General features: G+C 43.3%; 1 protein-coding gene across 3 annotated transcripts; it reads right to left on the reverse strand.

Annotated features, from left to right (window-relative positions):
• Nucleotides 1-609: 609 nt before the first annotated feature.
• On the reverse strand, nucleotides 610-15,578 carry UBLCP1 (ubiquitin like domain containing CTD phosphatase 1). Of its 3 annotated transcripts, none has more exons than XM_035105775.2 (11): nucleotides 15,486-15,578; nucleotides 14,107-14,286; nucleotides 13,047-13,138; nucleotides 11,863-11,948; nucleotides 11,663-11,778; nucleotides 11,305-11,403; nucleotides 9,704-9,741; nucleotides 9,298-9,396; nucleotides 8,304-8,420; nucleotides 2,867-2,994; nucleotides 610-947 (listed from the first exon to the last, which is right to left on the reverse strand). In XM_035105775.2, exons 2-11 carry the CDS (start codon nucleotides 14,258-14,260, stop codon nucleotides 920-922), a joined length of 957 nt encoding a protein of 318 aa, XP_034961666.1. In that variant the 5' UTR covers nucleotides 14,261-14,286; nucleotides 15,486-15,578; the 3' UTR covers nucleotides 610-919. The 3 variants fall into 3 exon arrangements, with proteins under 3 accessions (XP_034961666.1, XP_034961669.1, XP_034961667.1); XM_035105778.2 differs by lacking the exon at nucleotides 15,486-15,578 and adding an exon at nucleotides 15,399-15,479; XM_035105776.2 differs by lacking the exon at nucleotides 15,486-15,578 and having other exon boundaries at nucleotides 14,107-15,479.
• Between the last annotated feature and the right edge of the window lie 9,704 nt (nucleotides 15,579-25,282).

A 25,282-nucleotide genomic window follows, 5' to 3' on the forward strand; every position in this document is an offset into this window, starting at 1 on the left:
CAAATACAAGAATGGCATGATAAGGGACGTGAGACAGCAGGCGCATCAGAATTCCACAGTGCAGGTTGAAGCAGCACAAGTGACACTTTAGAACAGCTGTGGCTGAATATTGCCAGTAAAAGAGCTTGTATCCTGACAAGATTTAACAAGAACAGAACAGCTAATGTTCATGCTTTAAGGAATTAGGCTCTTAGCTCTTTTCAGGTTTAAACCTTTACTCTGGTTAGATTTTGTTGTTGTTAAACAAAAACGAAACAAAAGGAATGCTTTTCAACCAAGCATTAAAAGGTTTTGTTTTCAAATCCCTCCTCTTCTCTCCAGTCATAACAGTTTTATTATCACAATCCACATATGAAGGTATCTTCGCCCTCTAGTGGTGCTTTCCATCCTTAAAACTGTTTTGTACAAAAGGAACACTTGACATACTATAATACATAATTTGACATCTTATAGTTCATTGACTTAAATACCATAAACAGGGAAGGGGAAATGGTTTCTAGAACTGAGAATGCAGAAAAAACAAACTGGCTCCATAGTAAATATCTGGGTTGGGGGATCTTCCTCTTCTTTTTGGTCTGAATGTTGGGGGGGGGGGGTTCCACCCCATTTCCAAACAATGTGGTCTTTAACGTTTTGGGGATACTACAGTAGCAGTACAAATGACATTGCTTTTTAAATAGTAACCCCAGAGATAAATGCAAGGGAGGGAGGGGTAAGCAAATGATTTTCCCTTTCAGTTGTTAGTGGCGATCTTCAGAAGAGAGACAGAGAGACCTAGAGCAAACCAACGGGAAGACCAGGTATAAGCTTTTGTTCGGGTGGTTAAGTCAGTGTCCAGCACTACTTTATTCTAGCTTACACAAGAGAAAAGGTCAAAGGGTCTCTATGTTCCGCCTGGTTTCAATGTCACAAAATAAAGCTACTGTCCTTGTTTCTTTGAAAGGTACCTGAAGAAAAAGCCAAAAATTAAAACACTTATAATATATTTCAACATACGCAGGGCCATATACAATGGTGCGCATTTAAAACATATGGAATTACTGATACAATAGATTCTCGATATTCTGAAAGTATTCATAGTACTATCCTAGTTTACTTCTTAATCTTTCAGTACCTCCTCTACTGAATGGGTAGCAGGAGTAAATAAATACATTATAAAAAAGGTTAGGCAATATGCACTGCTCATATGCCCTAGAATTTTAAGAGAGCATTTTTCAGCAGTAGCACATATTAATATTCTAAAGTATCAGCACAAATCTTTCACTTGTTGTTAAGATCCAACCAGTAAAACAAACCTATGGGCATAAAAAAAATCACTCAAAAGATCTTGACGGAGATGTCTAAATAGCATTCTGAAATTTATAGCTGGTGAGGGAAAGCAGTACGCACTCAAAAAGAGGGCAAATTGTTAAAGTGCCTAAATCATGTCCAAATTGCTCAGATTCATACCTTGAGCATGTGTTATCAGGAGTTATCAGTTACTTTAGCAACTGTGACCAAAGAAAGTATGTTGTAAGATGAATGTGAATGTTCACACTCACGACTCTGAGTGAAGTGCTAGGCATTTTTTTTAACCACAGCCTGATTAAAATGTGGTAGATAGAACCATCAAGACCAGATAATATTGCTTTGGAGAGCAGGTGTGAGTCACACATCAACAGCCGATTACCCCAGTTGCGCTTTTAATGTCTACTGACCAATAGCAACTTCTTGCCTCTAATTTCTGAGCTTCCAACAAATAAATGTCAAAGTAAAGTTGTCAGGAGGTGATCTTAATAGGGAACACAGCACATAGATCTGGACTGAACACCAGTCAGTTTGCAGGACTCAAAAGATCAACCCCTAGCACAGATGCCTTCTAAACTACAGCCTGGTGCTGGTTTCATAGTCCTGAAAGGTTCGTCTATTCACAAAGCCTTCTCCAACCTGGTATTTCATCCTACACCTCCCATCACTCCTGTCTATTGGCCATGCTAGCTGGGTTTGATGGGAGTTGGAGCCTTAACATCACCTGCAGGGTTGGAGAAGGCTGCATTACTTTATGTCAGGCACACCTGCTCTAAAGTAAAAATGTTGCACACTCTACCTACAAAGAGTCTTTAAAAAGTAGAGCTGGTTCACAATTCAACCCTCCTGTAATGTGGCCCACCTGACTAAACCGCTTCTGGCGCAACAGAACACCGTGACAGAAGCCAGAAGCGCGCGGAAACGCCATTTACCTTAACTGTCCAGGGGTCCTTAACCTTTTACCTATACATAAGAATACAGAGATCTAACCGAGATCCCTAAGGTCAAATCCTTCACACCACAATGGGAAAAGGAACAAAAACTTTGGTGGTCCAAAGTTTAGAAGCATTCTGACTGAAGGAGGAGCTATGGTCCAGTTCTCAAGGAAAATGCCTTAATGTTAGCTCCTTCTCCAAGTGAAAATGCTTGGTATGCATTTTCATTGGAGTCAACTGCAGTTAAATCTCAAGTACAGAGCCAAGACTGCCAAGCCACGTACAATGCATGCAGTTAGCAGAATTTTGAGAAGCACAGACTTCTCTAGCCTGAGTCAGCAAGTAGATTCCACCAAGGTCATTGGGACTATTTGTTTTATATGTAAGTAGGGAAGCCCTGGTTGCAGACATACTGGCTACTGTGTTTTTTATGGTGATCCCACCCTGCTATGGTATTGTCTTTGTCACTTTCCTAAACATTTGCATATGAAAAGGTCATAGACAAAATTGCTAACAAATTGAACTGACACTAATTCAGGCACCTCTGCTAATGGAGTTGCTATCAGTTCTGATTGGGCCAGCAGGAAGCAAAATTTGATATTGTTGAAGCACAATGCTGAACAAGAACAGCATTTCACCCTTACCTTTCCCAGTGTTTGTGGTTCAACTCCAAAAAGTCGTCTAATTTTGCTATTTCCTTGAGATACTGAGTAAGTTTTAGAAGCTCTTTATCCTTATCTCTGTTTAAATGTGCTTTCATGAAGGGTTTTATCTGTTGAGAAAGAAACCAGGTGTAAATGATACATATCTTAAAGAGAAAAATAGAGAACATACCCAAACTTAACATGCTACCATTTGTTGAGCAGATAATATTGTAAGAACCTGTCTAAGAACCTGACCCTTTGACTCAGTTCTCTGGTTCCATCCTACTTGCCAGGGAGGCTCCATCCCTCCCTTCTTGCAGAGACCTGCAGTGTACTCTAAAAGCCCAAAATATTATTTGCAAATGGACTTTGTCCTCCCCCCATGTCCTATTCATATCCACGCGGTAGCTCAAACAATCAACCTTTCAGAGTATTTGCAAATAATGTTTTTATGAACTACTGAGGTGCTTCTAGCAACATACATCGCAGCATAGCAGCTGCTGAACTCAAGGGCAACTTTCTCCTTGTTGCAGGATAGGTAAAGGGTAAAGGGACCCCAGACCATTAGGTCCAGTCGTGACCGACTCTGGGGTTGCGCGCTCATCTCGCATTATTGGCCGAGGGAGCCGGCGTATAGCTTCCAGGTCATGTGGCCAGCATGACAAAGCCTTCTGGCAAACCAGAGCAGCACATGTAAACGCCGTTTACCTTCCCGCTGTAGCGGTTCCTATTTATCTACTTGCATTTTGAGGTGCTTTCGAACTGCTAGGTTGGCAGGAGCTGGGACCAAGCAACGGGAGCTCACCCCGTCACAGGGATTCGAACCGCCGACCTTCTGATCAGCAAGCCCTAGGCTCAGTGGTTTAACCACAGCGCCACCTGGGTCCTTTGCAGGATACTTACTGGGTCCTTTGCAGGATACTTACTGCTAAAAACAAACTAGCAAAAGCTCTTTTTACTTCAAAGAGACAATCAGGCCTCCATGTGAACATGAACTCACAACACAGGCAAGCTATATTTTGAGAATTTACATTACGGCTTCTATATATTACACAAGGAAGTTATTATATGGGGAAAACATGAAGAATACTATTCATGTATAATTACCGTATTCATACAGTGTCACCTAAATGCAAAGCCACTCTAAAAGTAAAACATGTAATTTTTCTACTGCAGCATAGCCATAGGCAGATGCATCAGTATGTCCACACATTTAAAAAGTCAGAGGGTGGTGAGAAGTGGTCTCACTTCACACCTGCAGATCTTGCTTCTTTCCTTCCTAATCCACTAGTGCCAGCACCTCCAATCCTCCAACATCGACCTCTACATGGCATTCTACTCCTCTCCCTGCCATCTTCAGAAGCACTCTGCTCTGTTTCTAGGAGGCAGGGCTGGCTTCTCTTGATCTCGCTTGCCAGGAAGAAAGGCAGTCTCCCAAATGCAGCCCTCTCTTCTAGGACCTATACAAAGAATGGTGTTTCTTCCGGCCTTAAAAACTACAGTCTCCCATTGCGGAAAGAAGAAAATACGCACCATGCATTCATCATCCACTAAAAAGCCCACTCAGCACTGTCAACTGCTGTCTCCCAATAGAAAATGGAGAGTAGCCTGTCAAGTACCCTGATTGGAAGCTTGACTGTGACTAATCACGAACACGAGTTAGTGAAATTTGCGCAGCAAACTTTAAAGCTACAAAGGCAACAGGTGTGCCTTTTACCCAGTAACAGATCACATACTTTGGGTGCAGAAGATCTAAGATTTAATCCCAGGCACCTTCCATTAAGAATACTATCTATCTATCTATCTATCTATCTATCTATCTATCATCTATCTACAGAGTACAAGAACCTGGCCCTGTTCCCCGAGGAGCTTACAACCGAAAATGTGACACAAGGGAAACAGAAGAAGAGGACAGGGGAGGAATATGTGATTGTCTCAGTTCTACATACTTAAGCTTAGTTACATGGTAAGAACCCAACCTGGAATCTTAGAAATTATAAGGGTATCAGATAGTATGATGCGCTCATAACTTCTTATTTTCATGACAGATAGCCTCTAAGCAGTTTGCAGATCAATAAAAAATGCACCTGTCATATAATAAGTAGTTTAAAATAACAACCTCAAGTTAAAAAAAGTAAAATAGGACTCATATGACTTAATCAAAAGCATGCTGCGATAGAAAGGTCATCAAGTGCCTGAAATTCAATAAGGAGAGGAGGACTGCTATTATCTCATCTGGGAGGGAATTCCACAGTTGGAACTACAGTACTGGGTGCATAGCTCCTGGTCGATATGAGGCATGCACCTGCATTATGGGGATCACCAATAGAGAGTCCCATGAAAATTTCAGGGATCAGGCAGTCCTTAAAGTATCCTGAACCAAAGTTGTTAAGGGTCATGTAAATTAATACAATATGCTGAGCTAACAGCAAAAATCCTAACCATGTCTACTCAGAAGTCTTACTGAATTCAATGGTGCTTACTCCAAGGTAAGAGAGGCCAAAACAGCAACATAACCTTTGTTATCTACTCTGAGTGGCAGTGGCTGCCAAAAGCCAGGGCAAAGGTCTGCCACATAACTACCACCCAATATCCTTTTAACTGGAGATGGCAGGGACTGAATTGGGTCATTCCATAAGCAAAGCATGCGCTCTGCCAGACAGTCCATTGTTTCAGGCTTCAGTTTATCCCAAAACTCTGTCCAAAAGGAAATAAAGAGCACTCTGTGCATACTTAATTTCTAGGTACACAAAAACTAAGCTGGAGAGACAATTGATGTTATCTTTGTCACCGTAGCCTACAGTGGGGACCACGTCCTTCTGAGAGGCTTCTAAAGCTCATTCCAAGCACCACTTGTCACATTTATCAAAGGTTTGGGGACAATAAGTTAATCCCATGTGGAATGGCTGATTAAATTCTGTTGCCTCTGGTAGAACATCTGATCTCGATTCCTTATACAGCAGCATTTCTCATAAACGGTCACCTCCAATTTGTCTTGCTGTCAATAAAAGTCTGAGCTGCAGCGCACCGGCTCTCTTTTCCCAGGGGGAGGCAATGATACCGCTCTGTCAGCGGTGCACTCCATCAAGCCTCCATCTAGTTGAACAGCACTTTTAAAGCAATTTCCACTCATCTGTCACCATTTCTCAAGAAGCAGAGAGACTTTACAAAGGGCAACGCTTGTACCACAACAGCCAGATGTCTTTTCCAGGACAAACATTTTCCAAAAACACCAAGATGTTTGGGAGGCGGGGGGGGGGGGGGAGACACTGACATGTAACTTTGTTGACAACCATTTCAGAATGGGTACATGCTGTCCCTTCAGTTCATTCAGGCTACATTTCTCTCGTGGTCTGTAATACTTCTGACAGGTCCCTACAGAGGCCTCTGCCATTACAGCAAAAGCAACAATATTCTGCTGCCACCTTTTCATTGATGTCATAAAAAGGGAAAATAGTTACCATTGGAAACACAATGGTATAAACAGGAAGGCTGCTGCAGAATAGCAGTTAAGATGCCATGGAGCAAGTTCTATTGGTCTAAATGGGGACCTACGTCTGAGTAGGCATACACAGGGCTCCTCAGTAAGAGACTGAGATGCGAAGCTCCTTAGTTAACTCTTGCCTGTCATCAACTGAATGAATGGCCTTAGACAAGTGGTTATGTAAGCACATGTCTACCTGCAATATGGGGATGATAGTACTACCTGGCAGGAGTCAACTACTGAGATAATGTGAAATGCTTTGGACACACCCTAAGCATCTTATCATATGAATGCTAAACAGTATGCCTTCAAATTTCCATTATTTTACATTATACCTTTAGTCTAGGTACTAAAGCACAAATTGCCTACATTTTTGCAGACAACTTATTTCTACTTACAGGTAGGTAGCCGTGTTGGTCTGCCATAGTTGAAACGAAATTTAAAAAATTCCTTCCAGTAGCACCTTAGAGACCAACTAAGTTTATCATTGGTAAGAGCTTTCGTGTGCCTGCACACTTCTTCAGATACACTGAAACAAAAGTCACCAGACCCTTCTATATAGTGAGAGGGTGGGGAGGGGTATTAGAAGGGTGGTGGGAATGAGTGATTGGCTGATAGGTGTGGTAAACCTGTTGACGACTGTTAACGACTGCAATTGGTCTTATACTCAGGGCTTTAGTTGATGCTTTTAAACCACCCAAACAGTGTCATGCAGAAATCTCTACTTGCATGTACTGCTATACTACAAATCTTTGTAGCTGGTATGACTAGTTCTTACTCTAATAATACTTTCCTCCTTATGACATGGGGTTGGGACTTCTTCTGTATCTGCCAAGATCTTTGGGGAAGAAGTGTGCATGCACACGAAAGCTCATACCAATGACACTTAGTTGGTCTCTAAGGTGGTACTGGAAGGATTGTATTTATTTTGTTTCAACTTATTTCTAGCTCTCTTAAATACCCCCCCCCCAATCAAAACTTTGATAAGCAACTGCCAGATCACCACAAAACATCTTGTCTTCACATGCACTGGGGCATGGGGGGGGGGAGCTTCCAAAGACCATTGTAGCTTCACCATAGGAATTATGCGGTGCAGTGGCCAGAGTGGCGGGGCTGGATAAGAGAAATTCAAACACTAACTTGGTTTTTAACTTTATCTAGTATCTTTGGAAAGTCAGGCTCTCTCAGTTTAAGCTCCCTCATAGGCTGATTGTGAAGCCAAAAACATTGGCTCTCAGCTCCTTGGAGGGTGATCTAAGATCACAAATATATGATAATCCCAAAGGGTGAGTGGCACAACCCCCGAGGTCAAAGCAATTCCAAATAATGGCCAAAATCCAATAGCCGAAATGTGTGCATGGAGCTGTGAAGAAAGGGATGGTCAGCACAACCAATAGAAAATATTCATTTGAAGAGTAATTCTTTCCATACAACAATGTGGGAAGTGCTGCAATCAAGATGGTGCAGTGAGGAATACAGATACTGGCATGTTGGTACAACAGTGACCTGCCACCCAACCAGCAGTAGTGCACATAGGATCAAAGACACATTCCATTGGCACAATTTCTCAAATTTCAACCCACTTGAGTTTTCTTCCTCTAGGCTGTTGGCATCCATCTCAAGAGACAATGGACCCACTATCAGTCTCATCCGCTCAATCCGCTGGAGCCTGTCTTCATATGCAGGGGAAGTCCCTAACTCACCAAGGGTTTGAGACCCATTGGCTACCTTACCTGGTTTAGCCAGCCAGTCAAGAGATTAGCTGGGCTGTGGGCACTGTCACATGCCGACAGCTTCAAGGAGCCACAGGTGAGAGCTGAGTGCGGGGTGAGGAGCGAAGGTGGATAAACAACCCCAAAAGGAGCATGACCTCTCCCCTACCAGAGGTATTACCCCTCCCCTAACACTCCATACTAGGTAAGCTGACATTTATAAAAGAATGCTAAACATTACCTTTAGTCCGTTTTGTGGGTTCATAAGAAAATTTCGCCCAATGTCATCAAACATAATAGTATTTTTCTTGCTGTAAAACTCGGAAAATTTGCCCCATATGACACCCAAGGGTTTCACCTGTAGATGTAAAGTTGTAAGAAAACCTCAAGTGAAACAGCATTTCAACAACAGAATTTACCATTAGTATTCTGCTTTTACTATATAAAAATAATTTGCAGAAATGTGCTCCTGAGGGATGGGGAAAACCACAGAACAGATTTGGGAGCAGGTGTGAGAGCACCCAAGAAGAAAGGGAGAAAGTCCTGTAGCATTGGGGGAAGCTCTTGAGTTAACAGGACAACTTCACTGGATACAACCCATTCTGGTGCAGAAAGTCCTTGTTTCTCCAGCCAGCACAGCAAGCAAGCCAAGCTGTATTTCTTTTATATGTATGGCTTGGCATGCTTACTTATTAATTTTGTTTATGAACCACTTCCTATGGAGTGACTCAAAGCAATTTCACAATTCAATAAACCCATATAACAATTGCATATATAAAAACTATTTCAAATTGAGTGCAGATACAATATTGGGATAAAAAATATCTGGAAGGTTTGTTGAAAGAGGAGTCTTCAACAGGTGGCAAAAAGCCAATCAGTTCTCTTAGAACTGTGGCTCTTGGTGTGATGAACCTATTCTATATTTTAACATAAAGTCATACCTTGGTTTTCAAACAGCTTAGTTCTCAAACATTTTGGCTCCCAAATGCCACAAACCTGGAAGTGACTGTTCCGGTTTGCATACTATTTTTGGAAGCCGAATGTCCGACGGGGCTTCTGCAGCTTCCGACTGGCTGCAGGAGCTTCCTGCAGCCAATCAAAAGCCACGCTTTGGTTTCTGAACGTTTGACTTCCAAGGTACGACTGTACTGAAATCTGAATTGCATACACTGAACTTTAGAACAGTGCGCTGATGCTCCTGCCTTGAAAAAAGAGGTCGGCAAGAGGACACTTACATCAATTAATCCTCGTCTTGGTGTGTGCACAGTTATCATGGCCGCACTGTCCAGCATGAAGGTTATCTTGTAGTTTGCATTGGTGCTCACTCCCAGCTCCTGCAATGAAAAACAATACCTAAGGACAATTTGCACACTGGCTCATCCCCTGCTGTAGTTTACCAATCTCCTATAATCTGCCTCTCCTTCTGCATGTCACCAGTAGGAGCATCCCATGAGAGGAGGGAGGCATTCATGGGAACTTAGGGCCAAAGCCATAGTATTAATCGTGCCAATTTTAGCACTTGTAACAGAGTTCTATGCTATGACTAAAATAACATGAATCATTTTGTGAAGCAGATCACACAAAGAACATTCTAAAACACAAGAAAATCAAAACACTCACAAGCTTACACATCGGGCTTACCTTCATTTTAGCTTCAATCCACTTCATATTGGTAGCAGCTGAAAGGGAATAAACATAGTATTTTCAAGTGAAGTATTTTCAAGGCATCTTTCAATACCATGTTATCCTATTCTGGGTATTCATGAATGCAGGCTCCAAATTAGTTTTCAATGCAACAAGTCCCTCTCATCTGAACTGTTTTTCAGTTTTGCCTGCATTCGTATATTCATGGCAAGCAGCTCATCCAACAATTGCATGAATTTGCCCAGTGAGTCACTCTCTAATCCTAATGCTACCACCATGTCACTGTAAGTGTGTGTACAGTGGGACCTCGGGTTACAAACACCTCGGGTTACAAACGCTTCGGGTTAGACTCCGCTAACCCAGAAGTAGTACCTCGGATTAAGAACTTTACCTCAGAATGAGAACAGAAATCTCACACTGGCAGCGCGGCAGCAGCGGGAGGCCCTATTGGCTAAAGTGGTACCTCAGGTTAAGAACGGTTTCAGGTTAAGAGCGGACCTCCGGAACAAATTAAGTTCATAACCAGAGGTACCACTGTATTCCTATTTATCTGAGTTCTGCTTATCTTAGTTATCTGGATGCCTTGGGGCTCTTTTTAAGTGTGAGTTACTGTAAGGATGCTGAAACAAAAAGCACACAATGTACATCAACAAGAAAAAGCTTTTAAAATACAAGGGGGTGCAATACAGTACAGCATTACTTTGTTCAACAACTCAGTTTGACACAAGGAGGAGCAGAGGGGAGCATTAGATCTACTTCTGTACAACAAGAACACAAACAAATGGGAAGTGTCAAATAAAGTGGTTCAACATTAAGTGTGTTTTCCTTCTCATGTCCTAGATCCTAGGGACCATGCAACTAGCTCCGAACACTCAAGGGAGACTTTGATTTGCACTTCTCCTATAGTAGCGCACAGAGTCCCAATGCAGCATGACAAACTTCATTTAAAACAGGGCAAAGTTTCACCATCAGTCTAGGGTTGCCAGACTCAATAGAGGACAGGACTTCTGTGCCTTTAATTGCCCTGCTCTCTTTTGAGTCTGGAAACCTTAAAGAGAAACCAGCAGACCCTTTGCTTGGAAATTAAACAAAGGGTCTGCTGGTTTCTCTTCAAGGTTTCCAGACTCAAAAGAGAGCAGGGCAATTAAAGGCACAAAAGTCCTGTCCTCTATTGAGTCTGGCAACCCTAAATCAGTCTACTAGGCATCCCCAAGGCTTTGGGTTACCTAAAGTAGCTCTTTGGATCCCAGCCCATGTTTATGACCAACAGGGATTCAAAACCCATTTTCTGAATCAGAGTACTTGCCCCAGAGAGTATTTTATCAAGTTGTTCAGGAGGATATTTTTAATCAAGTATTGATTTTCATTCACAGGGGTTCTGTGCTGACTGTCCCGCAAGGGCTAAAGCCTTCATTAAACTACCTCTCAGGATTGCTGGCTTGAGAGATGTAATAAAACAGAAAGGTTCAGCATCAAGCATTGCGTAAAAGATGCAGCTCAAGTCCACAACATCTCCAGCAGAGATCCCTACATCACAAGTGGCAATGCATCTCCAGTCATAATGAAAACACTTTCAATTTGTGAAGTAAATAACTTACACCAAATTACAATATCATAGTCTTCATATGCAGATGTCAGGAATTCATGCAGATATGGCCTCATCAGCTCAAGCCCGGTCTCTGCACATGATCTATGGTCTAGAAGAAAGTCAGCCAGTTCATATTAGTCATTTAAAACCTTATTTGAATGCCAGCATCTTTTCTCCTTACCTGTGGCTCTGGCATACACCTACACTCCATTCAAGGGAGCATGTGCATAGCACCCAGGACTGCACTGGAACCCAAATGAATCTACCTATACCCAGAGAGCAACTCTCTGGTCTGCTGCCAAAAACCGTAAGATCAGCAGGTACCAGGCCCAGGGAATAATGTCTTGAAAATGAAGTACATTACTTACCAAACAGGGTATAATCAACATCCAGGACCAACAATTTCTTCCCTTCTCGTGGAGGGTTCAATATTTCCACTTTATACTCCTTAACTCTGCGGGAGATTTTCAGCAGATTCTCTTCCCTAAAAACAAACAATATAAATGACATGAAGCTGTTGCATATTTATAAGCCAGCCAATTATTTCTCTATTCAGCAACAAACTCACCTATTCTCGACTTCAACCACTTCCTCTTCAATGTCAAAATCATTGACTACATCTTCATTATCAGGCGGTGGCCCAAGGACATCTTCCTACAACAAAAGTAAGAAAAAGTATTTTCTTACACTAGTACCTTGGAAGTTGAACGGAATCTGTTCAAAAACCAAATCGTGGCTACTGATTGGCTGCAGGAAGGTCCTGCAGTCAATCAGAAGCTGCGGAAGCCCCGTCAGACATTTGGGTTTCAAAACAATGTTCGCAAACCAGAACAATCACTTCAGGGTTTGCAACATTCAGGAGACAAAACGTTCAAGTTCCAGGGCATTCAGGATCCAAGGTATGACTGTATTTGAAAGTTCTTGTACAGAAAAGCAAAATGAGATATACTTCTGCTTCCATCCCCTGCCCTTCAAAACTATTTTTGCTTTTTGCCAAGGCATTGTCTAAACCAGGCATCCCCAAACTTCGGCCCTCCAGATGTTTTGGACAACAATTCCCATCTTCCCCGACCACAAGTCCTGTTAGCTAGGGATCATGGGAGTTGTAGGCCAAAACATCTGGAGGGCCGCAGTTTGGGGATGCTGGTCTAAACAAAGGGCAACATTTAGAATTAAACATCACATACTGCTTAAAGCAGCAATTTGGATACTTTTTAACGAGGATACATAAAGAGAATAAAGTGGCTTATCAAGTTGACAGCCCTCAAAAATGGAAAATATAAACATGAGGAATCAGGGATGAAGTAAATTAAGAAAACGTGAACAACCTATACATTCTTGGCTGCTTTGGAAGAATGCAGTTATTTTGGTAGCAAGAAGGTAGAAAATCAATTGGTTAAAGGAATTTAAGAAGGTAAGAAGAGCCTGTTGGATCAGACCAATGGTCCAACATCCTGCTCTTGGCAGCCAACCAGATGCTGTGGAAAACCTGCAAGCAGGATTTGAGCACATGAGCACTCTCCCCTCCTGGAACACCTTCAGTTCACACCACATATAGGCCAACCTCTGGCTTGAACAACTTTTTGTTAGTTAACATTTAATCAGAAAATTAATTATACTGCTTGTTCTCACACATACACATGAACACAGAACCCTACATTGTTTCTAGGCAATTACATGTCCTTATTATAATATTTTTTTCTCTAATTATTAGTTTTTGTGTGTGTTGTAAATAGAAAAAATGTATTTTACCAAGCTTTCCTCACGAGTCCCCATCATCATGATTTTAGTATTTGGTTTCAACTTTAGTGATCCAAGCTTAACATCATTGTCTGCTGGCTTGCCTGCAATATAAACAGATTACAGCTTCCTCAGCAAAAATGAGTGATTTCCTCTGTAGCTATTTCTTTCTCCTTTCATCTGATTTGTATTTTAAAACACTAACTTATGATCTTAGGCTACGATCCTATGCACACTCTCCTGCGAGTTAACTCCACTGAGATCAATGACTGTTACTTCTGAGTAGACAAGAATAATACTATGATATTGGCAACCTAGAGTAAGATTTTCTCTCCTGCTCCCTGATGTACTTATTCTCCTTCCCCTCCCCAAATGTGTTCTAGGGGTTCCTGCAACCCACTGGAACAGATTTAGCATGGACATATGTAGAAACAAGGAAAGGAGGTCCCATTGAGCAAACAGAAGTCTTTCTGCTAGCAGGAGGACTTTGCTGGTTACAATCCAGAGTTCTTTCTTTCTTTCTGCTTCCCAATCCCCTCCTGGAAGTGCAGTGTCAACAACAAAAAGTGAACCCCTAGCCTATTTTTTGCAGGCCACCTAATACTTGCTGATATTCATTAAAAAAACTTTAGAAGAGTGTGCTGAATCCTATTCTCACAGTGGCCAACCTGGTGCCTCCAAGAAATTCTTGCAAGAAATTCTGGACTGGGGAAAACCTTGGCACCTGCACACATCGGATCATTTAACACAGATTAGTTTTGCATATTCTGATTCTCAATTCTTGCTTTGAAAGTGTGTGTTAGGCACATGAGTGGGTCATTCTAGAAAAGAAAGAGAGAAGGAAATTAAGGATGATGGAGCCTGAAGTTGACCCACCCCAACTGTAGGAGTCAGTCTTCTCTCCACCATGAAAATTTTAACACATGGACCAGGCAAGAAGAAAGTGTGGATCTGGGACAAGAGGCAACTGATATGCAGATATACCTTAGCAGCTGGCCAATTTGACCACCAGGTCTGTTTCTGCAACCCTACTAAACAGTGAAAGAAAGGTGGAGCATGAAATAAATATTACCTTTTACTTTAAGTCCAAGAAGCTTTTGACGCTCTGGGAGCACTCCAGTAAGTCCTTTGAGAGACTGCTTGAGATCCAGCACTGTGTCTTCTTCTGACAAGGTGGTTATCAAAAATTCCTGCCCACCCCATTTTATAATAAGAGAGACAGCCATATTTTTAACATATGTTCAAAATATACCTATAGGGAAGGAAGAAATGATTGTCAAGAGAATTCTAACATTTTAACTTCTGTTCACTGCTACTTGGAAAACCAAACAAATACTGCTGCTACATTCTGAACAAATTAGTGGTCCACGTCTGTGACATTTTGTATAAATTTGGAAGAGATTGTAGAAGATATGTCAAGACATATCAGCAAAGGAAAAAGCTGCATAAGTCAGTAATATATTACATTACTAGACACCAACATGAGTCTGACCAAACTGTGGGAGGCAGTGGAAGACAGGAGTGGCTGGTGTGCTCTGGTCCATGGGGTCACAAAGAGTCGGACACAACTAAACAAGACACCAATTCCCAAGGAATACCTGCTCATGTCCACACCAGCCACCTGGCTGCATAATCTGCAAGCCTCAAAAACCGTGTGCTGCCTTGTTTCAGAACACCATAATTGCCAAACTCTTAATTGGGGGGGGGGGAATCTCCTGCATATTTAAGAGGTGCGGAGAGCACAACTCTGCGAACTGCAGCCTTCCACTTCAGAAAGGAGCCACAGCTCAGAAACAGAAGCACAGTGCCTTGAACGCTTCAGTTCCTGGCCTCTCGAGTCAGGGCTGGGCAAGCCTCTTGCCTGAAAGTCCGCAGCACTGCTGCAAGCCGGCCGGGGTGGGCGACACTGGCCTAGATCCTCCAGCGGCATGACTACGTGTTACTGTACTTGCTTTTCCCCACGTGCACGTGGACTGGAGAAAGGAGCCGCGTCCCGCGGCGGCTTCCCTTCCGATGAAGCTCATCGCCCTCTACGTAAAACAGCAGGTGCTGCGCAATTCATATAGGTTAAGGGACGCAGACAGGCTCCTGCTGCACCGAGGGCTGCGCCCTAAACGCTCCCCGCAGGTGTGCACGGGAGGGAGGTCTGGAGCGTTGCATTAGGTGCCCTCCACCGCCGCCCTCTCTGCAGGGTCCGGGCCTCGCACTTCCACTAGCAGACCCTTGGAGGTGCTTTGGGGGAGGGCGGTTGTAGGGCGCTCCTTGCTGGCCATGTTTAACCCCCCCCCCCGAGTGACACCCACAGCCTTTGGCGGGGCCGAGAGGGGCGGGGCAGGGAGGAGAAGGCGCCCCGCTCTGGAAGACCTGCAGGCTGCGCCCATGGGGCTCCCGCAGCTCCGCCGAGCGCCGGCCGGACCCAAGGAAGAAAGAGGAGCAGCCGCCCCGCCTCACCCCCAAGAGAGCGTCCCAGGAACCAGCCGCGCCGGAAGCAGAACCCGGCGACCGGAGCTCGCGCGGCGCGCGAACCGGAAGCACTTCGCGCTCTGGGAACCTGGACGTGGCGAGGGGACCAGATGGCAACACAGAGATATAGCGAGGGGTGGGGGGGAAATAGAGCGGAGAGCCCGGGTTTTGCGTTTGGCTACTCCGCCCACACAGAGACGGGATTTCCGAGTTCCCCTTGCAGGAGAGCCTTCGGAGCTTGTCATGGCGGCTCAGTGAATTGGGGAGGAGATAAAAGGGAATGAGGGGCTCACGACGGCCCCGCAGTGTGCCATGGCAGCACCAGTCTTGCCTCAGTCCCAGATGGGGTGGACCCAAATTACAGTATAGCCTACAGACAGACAGACACCCTACAGAAGAGCCAAGGTCCTGGCAGCTACAGGTTTCCGTGTGATCTTGAGCCCCTTTGGGGGGGGGGGGGAATCTATACACCGACTCCCCACTCCCCTTCAGAAGTTTCTATACGTATCAGCTTCCAGCAGCGATTTATTAAGACCCAAGCAGGTCATACCGGTATACACAGGCTTCGCCAGAAACTTCTCTAGGATGGCTGCCTTCCTGTGATTATGCCCTTACAAGTAACTTTCCTTATGATAACCCTGCAATGTATTCCATAGTTAGTAACCTGGGACGTGGGGCAGGTAGAATGGTATGGATTTCTATCCAAAAATCGCTCGTGCAAAACACCCAGCCTGCTTAAATTTCCCTCACAGATGCCCTGCCGGTCCCAATCCATAAAATAGGGTAAAGAGAGAGCAGGATCTTGCCTTTGCTACTACTTTTCGTTTCAAGGTGGATGCTGTTACTCAGCCAAGACAGTACTGTATTAAATCTTGGATATCTCCATTTCTAGGGGCAGTCCTCAATGGTAGTTCAGGGATGAAAAGGGCTTCATTGAGTTAGTTCTGAAGCTTAGTGTCTGTGGAACACAATACAGGTCTGAGAGAAGAGAAGCACCATAACTACTAAGAATACTTTCCTCCAGGTGGTGTAGGGCTTTGAAGTTCAACACCAGCCATATGAATGATGCCTGGAAACTATTTGAGGAATAGATCAAGGTTAGCCAGTGGTTTGCAGTGATGGGAGTTGTTGTCCAACAACATCTGGAAGCCAGTGTGGTTGCTTCATTCTAGACCAGAAGATCCCTGGACAGCAGCTATAGTTTACACATATTGCTCTAAGTTAGAGGTATGGCATGAATGATGGAGGATACGGGTGTTATTTTTACTCCTGTAAGGGCATATCAGAGGAGGGACAAGGGGACCATTTGGCTTGGACACAAAGCTCAAAGGGGGCCTCAAATTTAGACCCTTGTAAATTTTTTGACAGTTGATAAGTTTCGCAATTTGTTTGTATGTAAAAGGTAAAGGGGCCCCTGACCATCAGGTCCAGTCGTGTCCAACTCTGGGGTTGTGGCGCTCATCTCGCTCTATAGGCCGGGGGAGCCGGCGTTTGTCCGCAGACAGCTTCCGGGTCATGTGGCCAGCATGACAAAGCTGCTTCTGGCGAACCAGAGCAGCGCACGGAAACGCCGTTTACCTTCCCGCCGGAGCGGTCCCTATTTATCTACTTGCACTTTGATATGCTTTCGAACTGCTAGGTTGGCAGGAGCTGGGACCAAGCAACGGGAGCTCACCCCGTTGCAGGGATTCGAACCACTGACCTTCTGATCAGCAAGCCCTAGACTCTGTGGTTTAACCCACAGCGCCACCTGGGTCCCTGTTTGTATGTACCTGTAAGAGAGAGGGCTTGCAGAGAGCAGCCCACTCTGCTTACTTCCATCAGATGGGAGAGCAGCAGCAAGTCTGGGAGTTTAAATCAGGAACAGGAAGGGTTAAGACGGGTCCAGGGCTCTGCAGAGTCCTGGTGGCTCAGCTCCAGGTTGGTAGCAGGGAAGCAGGGGAGGAGCTAGCTTCAGCAGGGGCTGGAAAGGAGGGAGTAAGTAGAAGGGCACCTCAGGAGCCTGTTTTGGGCCCACAGAGGACCCATAGAGCAAAAAGGAGGGGCGTTTGGATGCCCAGTCTTAAAAGGGGGGTCAGAGCCCACGAGACACCATTGTAGGCTTCTGCCCCATGCAGAGCAGACATGATTTGAGACATCTCACCACTGTATATAGCATGCACAATAAAACTCTGAAAATCCAGAGGATGTGTGGAGTGCTTACTCGGGAGTAGCCAATACCCATCTGTGACAGTACCAAAATGCAATACAGTGTCAGCTTCGAGCTGCAAATTCAAGCAAACAAGGTATGTAATTTGGGGAAAGGACACTGGCATTTTTGGTTAACTGATACAGATTTTATCATATTAATGAGTTTTAGATTTTCATAAATATTCATCTAAATATTCATCAAAATATAGTTTTGATAGCACAAAATTAGTCTACGGTGAATGTGTCCTCAAAAGCATGAAATAGCCCAGGCCTCTCTGGACCTCTGAGAGGGCCTGCCTATTGGACAGGGGTGACTATCCAGAAGCTGTTGGATTCCATCAGCCCTAGTCAACAAGGCTGATGGGAGTTGTAATTTAACAACATTTGGGGGGCCATGGGTTCCTCATCTGTGTAGTAGAGGAGTGTGCAGCTGGTATGCCAGGCCTAACTGGAAAAACATCCCTTGCCACAACTGCCACTTGAGAAATGATCAGCAATATTGTGTTAAGGAGCACTCACTCTTCATAGAGAGTAGAACCTGCTCAACAGATTGTCCATCTACTCCCAAATCAACAGGTTCACCATCTCTTTATTAGCTGGATTGAGTTTCAGTGGACAGCTAAAGCCAGTAATGTTATAAATTCAAAACTGATAGCCCTGGGTACTATTTGACTTATACACCATTGTATAAGTGTTGCACCTGAGTGGGTATGACATGGAGTTGGCACTCAGGTTTTTCCATGGGTGCAATTTTGAGAGTTGCCTACTGTAATGTAATACAATGTTGGCATCTACAATATATATCTCTTGCAGGCAATCTTAGAAGAGAAGAAGAAGAGGTCTTCTTTGGAGGTCTTTAAGCAGAGGCTTGACAGGCATATGTCAAGAATGCTTTGATGGTGTTTCCTGCTTGGCAGGGGGTTGGACTGGATGGCCCTTGTGGTCTCTTCCAACTCTACGATTCTATGATTCTAAGAGTTTGGATTTGATATCCCGCTTTATCACTACCCGAAGGAGTCTCAAAGCGGCTAACAATCTCCTTTCCCTTCCTCTCGCACAACAAACACCCTGTGAGGTAGGTGGGGCTGAGAGACTACAAAGAAGTGTGACTAGCCCAAGGTCACCCAGCAGCTGCATGTGGAGGAGCAGAGACGCGAACCCGGTTCCCCAGATTACGAGTCTACCGCTCTTAACCACTACACCACACTGGCTCAATCTTACTGAGTACTGTATTTGGATGTGACTTCATAAAGTTTGTGGGGAGGTAAGATAACAGGCTGTTTATTGAGCATTCATTCTGAGTTGTTTGCAGTGGGGTCATACAAAGTTGTGCTGAACAATCTGTATCCTACCATTCCAGTACATTTTGCCATCACAAAAGTGCCAAATCAACTTGAATTTGCTGGTATGTGACTGAATATCACCTGAAAACAGTGACAGCCTGGCCTAGTTTTGACACAATAGCCATTAAAATCTATTTCTATCCCTTTCGCTTACTTTTTGACAGTGGATTGGATCAGGTTCCAAGTTAGGCATGAACTGTTTTATTCATGGTGAAGGTGAAGGTTAATTTGAGTATGTGTCGTTGCATATTAGGGTCCCTTTCGTGTATCTCATGATCAGCCTCAAAATTGTATGCCTTACAAGAGGAGGACCAGAAAGCTGTTCTTCCAGTTATGACAGATTAAAGTTTTAGATCACTGTTTAAATTGCTACTGCTTGCCCTCTGCACCTTGGGAGGTGTCCAAATCTGTCTCTCTGCTGACAGAAGGGATTCATCAGTAGAATGGGAAGAGAGGCTATTTTCAGCAATGCCTCTCCTTTTCTGCAGCCTGCCCCCCTCAGCACAGCACAGCAATGGGCAATACAGATGTGTTTAACAGTGGTTGTGCTAGTGCTTTGTAGATGTCAGCACTGTATTATCTGTCTGTAAACAAACATCATTGGATACTACCCTTACCAATCCAACACTTTAAATGCAACTGAAAGGTAAAAGGCTATATCCCCGCCCCCTTCTCTTCTTGGGTAGATGTCATTTTCATCACCACATCTTAAATATGTGTTTCCTTGCTCTTACTTAATACAGGACCACAAGGGACTATTCATTCCTGTATATAATGCAAGCTGTACATGGATTTGGCAGTGTAAAGCAAAGCTCTGTAGTGTCTTTGGTCCGTTCTGCTTGCACCTGCTTCAAAATATTTTATAGCATGGATGGGAAACTAGTAGCCCTCCAGGTGATGTTGGACTACAACTCCCATCATCCCTGATCATTAGCCATGCTGTCTGGGACTAATGGGAGCTGAAGTCCTACAATATCCAAAGGGCTGCAAGTTCCCCATGTCTAAGCTAAAATCATCACTTTCCTTAGGAATCTTGTGTTGGAAGAGATGAAAAGAAAAGAGAGAATTCTGAGGGAATTTAAGTACATAGTAAACTTCTGCCCTTCCCTTAAGCATGAAAAATGCATGTCTTGTCCATGTACATTTCATATTTTATGTGGCTGAGGGAAACGTGTTTGGCAAGGTAAGGCTGTTGTTTTTGTAAAATCCTGTTGGTGAAGAGCTGTACACTGACAAATTGCCTCTACACTGTAATGTGTTTATAAAATGTTATATACAATGCATTACTTTGGCATTGTATAAGATGCCTCATAACTATGCTTATAATGAAGCTATTCCCCTCCCCTGATTTACTCCAGATTGCAGTGATGGCCATTACCTTTGACAAATTGAGTCAGTTGCAACAGCAGCTGATGTGCTGAATGGATTGCCCCTGTCCAGAGGCAGTGTGCCGCCCAGTACCAGAGCTGAATGTAAACAACAGGGGCTGGCCGTCCCTCTGCTGATGAGCTTCCAGAGGCATTTGGCCAGCCACTGATGTAAACAGGATGCTTGACTAGAAGATGATCCTTGAGCGATTTGTGTTCCAAGGATGGGGCAGGGGCAGGGCGAAGCTGAGTTGCTCCAGATCCCAAGCTGATGTCATAGCCATCACCAGCCAGTATCAGGCCTGATCCAGACCCAATCCCTGAGCCACCCTGGAGATGGCTCAGGGATTGGGCCTGACCATCCTCCTTCCAACCCACACATCCACTCCTTCCATCGCAGGGATGGCTACAGATGCAGCTGTTGCACCACTATCTTCTGCAGAGCCCCAGCAGCGAGTTTAGATTGAACCCAAGTTTTATTAGGGTTCTTTTACTGTATTGTGTATGCCGCTTAGGAGCCTTTTCTGGCATTACACAATAAATAAGCCAAAACCATCAAATGAATAATAATGATTGCCTGTCTGTGATTTTTTTCCTCTCTGAAAAACTGTTGTAACAATTAAAAGAAAATGCAGAAAAGAAGACACACAAATGCTAGTCTGTATGATTGAGCAGTTAAAGTGCAGAAATCTCACTATATGCTTTTTAAAAAAATAATTTTCTGCTAGAGTAGGATTCTGCTTTACAAAAGCAACTGAGTCAGAAAGAAGACTTTTCTAGTCCAGAGGAGTTCTAAGTATTTGCCATGTCTGATGATTCAAACACCAGGGTAGACAGGAAATTCCCCACGGAGTTCAAACTTGTTTACTGTTAACGCTTGCATGATACTGCTTCTAGTATCAAATGCAATGTGCCTTTAATTACCACTGCTGGAGATCATGAGTGCGGCTGTTTTGCACATGCCATGCTTGAGGGCTTCTCGGAGGTATCTGGCCATTGTTGGAACAAGATGCTAGGCTAGATATGCCTCCGGTCCAATCCAGCAAGGCACTTCTGGTGTTCTATCCACAGAGTAAATGATGTTTTACACTTCTGATGTTTCACCCTTGGAATAGCTTAAATTAGTCCTTCATATCCCATTCCCTTTGTTTTCAAGTACCTAGTTCATACCATGAAGGGCTCTCTACACTGTGTAAATATTCCATATTTTAATAACTAAAAAGAGAGCTCAAACTTTCTCTCCAATGATAACGGTTACAATGCTGCATTTTCTTCCATGACATTTTTCTCTGCCTCTTTCAGATGCCCTCAAAGGAATTTCCTTTCTGACTAATTTAAGGTGATGGCTTTTGTCCAGGCACTGTCATCAGACCTCCACATTATCTCTCAGTTCTGAGAAAACCTTTGGAAACTTTTAATGAGATTCCTCTGCATACTGCAAGCTTTTATTCTTCAGAAATCAACAGAGCTTTTGTTTCTGAGAAGGAGTGATTCTTTTCTTTATCATATGCTGAAAAGTTGAGAAATCCAATTTACATAAAGCTCTGTTAATAATGGGGTAAATTATAGCTGCAAACATCATGGCAGCAACAAATTAAAATTGCAGGAGGCCTTTGAAATGTTTGACAAATAAATGATTCTCCTCAAATGATACACGGCTGCAAATCTGTGTGCCTGGTTTCCCTGTTGAAAGATTTCCACATTTCTAAACAAAACCTTTTCCAGAAAGGAATCCTGACAAGTTTCAGGTTGGGAAATAATTTGCCTTCTTGCCAAATAGGAGAATATGATTTGTTATAGCACTTGGAAAATCATACAAATACTAATACATCATGAATACAGAATGCATGAGAAGTAGCTAGCTGGTCACCCTTCTGTTATCAAAGCCTCGTGGGTCTGTATAAGGGCTCATTCACACTTTCACTTGCCCCATTATTATTATTATTTTAAAAAAATCAGAATGTACACCAATTAATTCCCCTGAGACTGAGAGCTGTTAATTGTTGTTCTGCAGCTGTGCCTTGTGAAAATCCAATCTTACCCGCTTACTTTGATTACCCAGTAATCAAAGTATCTTTTTTTAAATTTTCCGTGCACCTGATAAGATCTGATTCAGCAGGTGAGATCTGATTTTTGCAAGGCACAGCCACAGAGGAACAATTTCTCAGATCCAGAGGAATTAATTGATACACAATATGTTCAAAATACAGGTCAAGCAAAAGTGTGAATGAGCCTTAAGTCACATAAAGAAAGAGCCCTGTTATTACAAATAATCTCTCCAGATTTGGCAACCAGGGAAATTAATATTCCCCAACCTCAAGCCACAGGTGTGGGAGAATTTAGCATTCCCCTCCCCCACATTCCTCTAAAAATCAAGATGATTGTATTAACTTTTGTTTTGGGGAAATCATTGATATTTGTAAATGTGCATGACCTCAGATTAGTCTGATCCTCCTGGCTGGCTGTGGACATTTGTTTGTTAGTGCAATTTGCTCACATATTCATGTATCTGAAGTCTGTGCTTTGCCCTAAAGCCTGCACAAAGGGTGCCTGGCATTTGCAATGCTGGCGCATCCATGCAAGCAAACTGCATATGACTTTAAGAAATATTTGTGTCTGTGTGTTTAGGAGTGATGGCAGTGCCTTCCATCTTTGCAGTTATCCTTGCACGAGGACTCCGTCCTCCAGCTATAGCATGACAACTGTTCAAACACAAATGGTTTGGGGGGGGGCGGGGAATCTGACTGCAAGAGGTCTAGTCTTACTGTGGGAGGGGAAGTCTGTCCGCTCCTTTAAACAGCAACAAATAGAAATGAGCCACGCATTCCAATGCTGGAGGGTTTTTGAAAAAATCATATCCTTCAAAGGAAAGCAATGTATTTTTCAAAAGCTTCTGATAACAATTCATTGCTGTCAAGCTTTGCTTGAATTTCCTGCTTTCCCCTTCATTGTAAAGAGTAATCTCCTGCACCAGGGGAGTCATTCTGGCCTGAAAGTCATGTGGCTCTTCAAGCCTCTCTTAGGAGACCCTCAGGATCAGGAGCAGCCTAGGATGTTTTGCTACTGTAGGCAAAACACCCCACTGCCAACGGCTTGCCACCGCAACTGCATCTTCACCCACAGATGCACCCATACTGCCAGAACAATGTAGCAGCAAGGGCACAGAGTTAACGGCAAAGGCAAGAGCGCTGTGGCATAGTTGAAGCCAGGGAGGGGCTAGCAGCAGTACAATGGCAGGGTCGGATCTGCCACTGGGGCAAATTGCTTTGCCTGACCTCATGGAAATGCCGGCCTTCCTCAGAACTCTCTTCAGGTGAAACCCCTCACTGGTCCCCTGCTTCACACCCTCCTTGAGTGTTTTTGTCTGGCTGAAATGTACTCTTGAACTCTGATCCTGCCCTTCGCTTGCCGAGATGGAGGATAAAGAGAAAGCAGCCTACCATGCAAAGGTAGTATTTATATTTGTTGCTCCACCCGCTTTTGCTTGCGCCCTTGCCCACTACTGACGTGTGGCCCCAGGAAGGTTGTCCAAGTGGAGATCTGGCCTTTGACCTGAAAAATAGATGAGTTGTGTTTGTTTCTTTTATGTTCACATTGTCAGCAATGTAGAAAATACTGTCCATGTGATAGGGGACTGGTTATCAAATGGGTGCTTACCAAGTGTGGAACATAACATGTGCACTGGACATATGCAACAACTATATGTTCTAGTCTCGATTTCTGTGATTTCTATCTACTTTTGGAGATAACAGGCACACGTGAAAAAAGACAGTGAGAGATATACCTGAGCACATACTTATTTTTTACTTTGTTTTGAAGGTTCATATCCTACATTTTGACTGGAGTCCACATGTGTGTGTGTGTGTGTGTGTGAGAGAGAGAGAGAGAGAGAGAGAGAGAGAAAGAGAGAGATAGAAATGCACAGTTTTAAAATGTAACCATTGCTTTTAAACAAAACATAACCATCTCACCCAGAGCAGAAGGCCCATGTGATCCGACATTGACAGTGTTAATGCTGTTTGGAAGTAGAGTACAGAATAGAGTACTACATTGCTGGCCTTACACCTGTTGCTTTGTTAGAGTAATAATAATAGAAGCAGTATTGTATGTAACACTAATGTCTCACAATAAATGAAACTGATCTGTAGAAATCACAACTTGAAAAAAAGAGACAATGCATATATTTTTGTAAATTAAGAAATCTTTGATAATTTTTTTTTAAAAAAAAGTATAAATACAGCATCATAATAGTTCCAGAGGAAAGATATCATAAAAATGAAGGGTGCTTTCGGACAGCCACTATTTTGCAGTAAGGTTTCGAGGTGTGCACTTCAGGTGTGCACATTTTAAAAGGATTATAGGGCTCTGTTACCTTTGTGCAACAAATCCACTTTTTTAAAACAACAACAACAAACCAGACTTTGTGGTTGGAAAGTGATGTGGAAATGCATTGAAACTTTTAAAATGCAATTTGGTGGAACTTTATGACATATATTAACAGCAACAATCTACAATATCAGTTACTGACAGTATCTCTTGAGGTCTGGAATGCTTCATTGTACTTTTGACCTTTGGTATTTTAATTTTAGGTACATATCTATGCTTTTGAAATGTGTTTTTGAATGTTTTCTTTGTGTTTTCTACATTTGTAACACCTTATTTAGTTATTTTATTCATATAACAAAAATAAAAATGTAAAAATGTTAAATAATAATTATTATTATTATAGAAGCAGTAGTAGCATCGCTGAGCATTTATATACCATGTTTATAGGGTTTTTAAGTGCTCCCCACAAATTAAACATAGCTACAAATTCTGCTTTGCTTTCAGGTTTGCATTTGATTCAGCAAGAGGAAGGGAAAAAGAGCTCAAACCCACATCCTCA

This window comes from Zootoca vivipara, chromosome 2 (genome assembly GCF_963506605.1).
Source record: "Zootoca vivipara chromosome 2, rZooViv1.1, whole genome shotgun sequence".
NCBI lineage: Eukaryota > Metazoa > Chordata > Lepidosauria > Squamata > Lacertidae > Zootoca > Zootoca vivipara.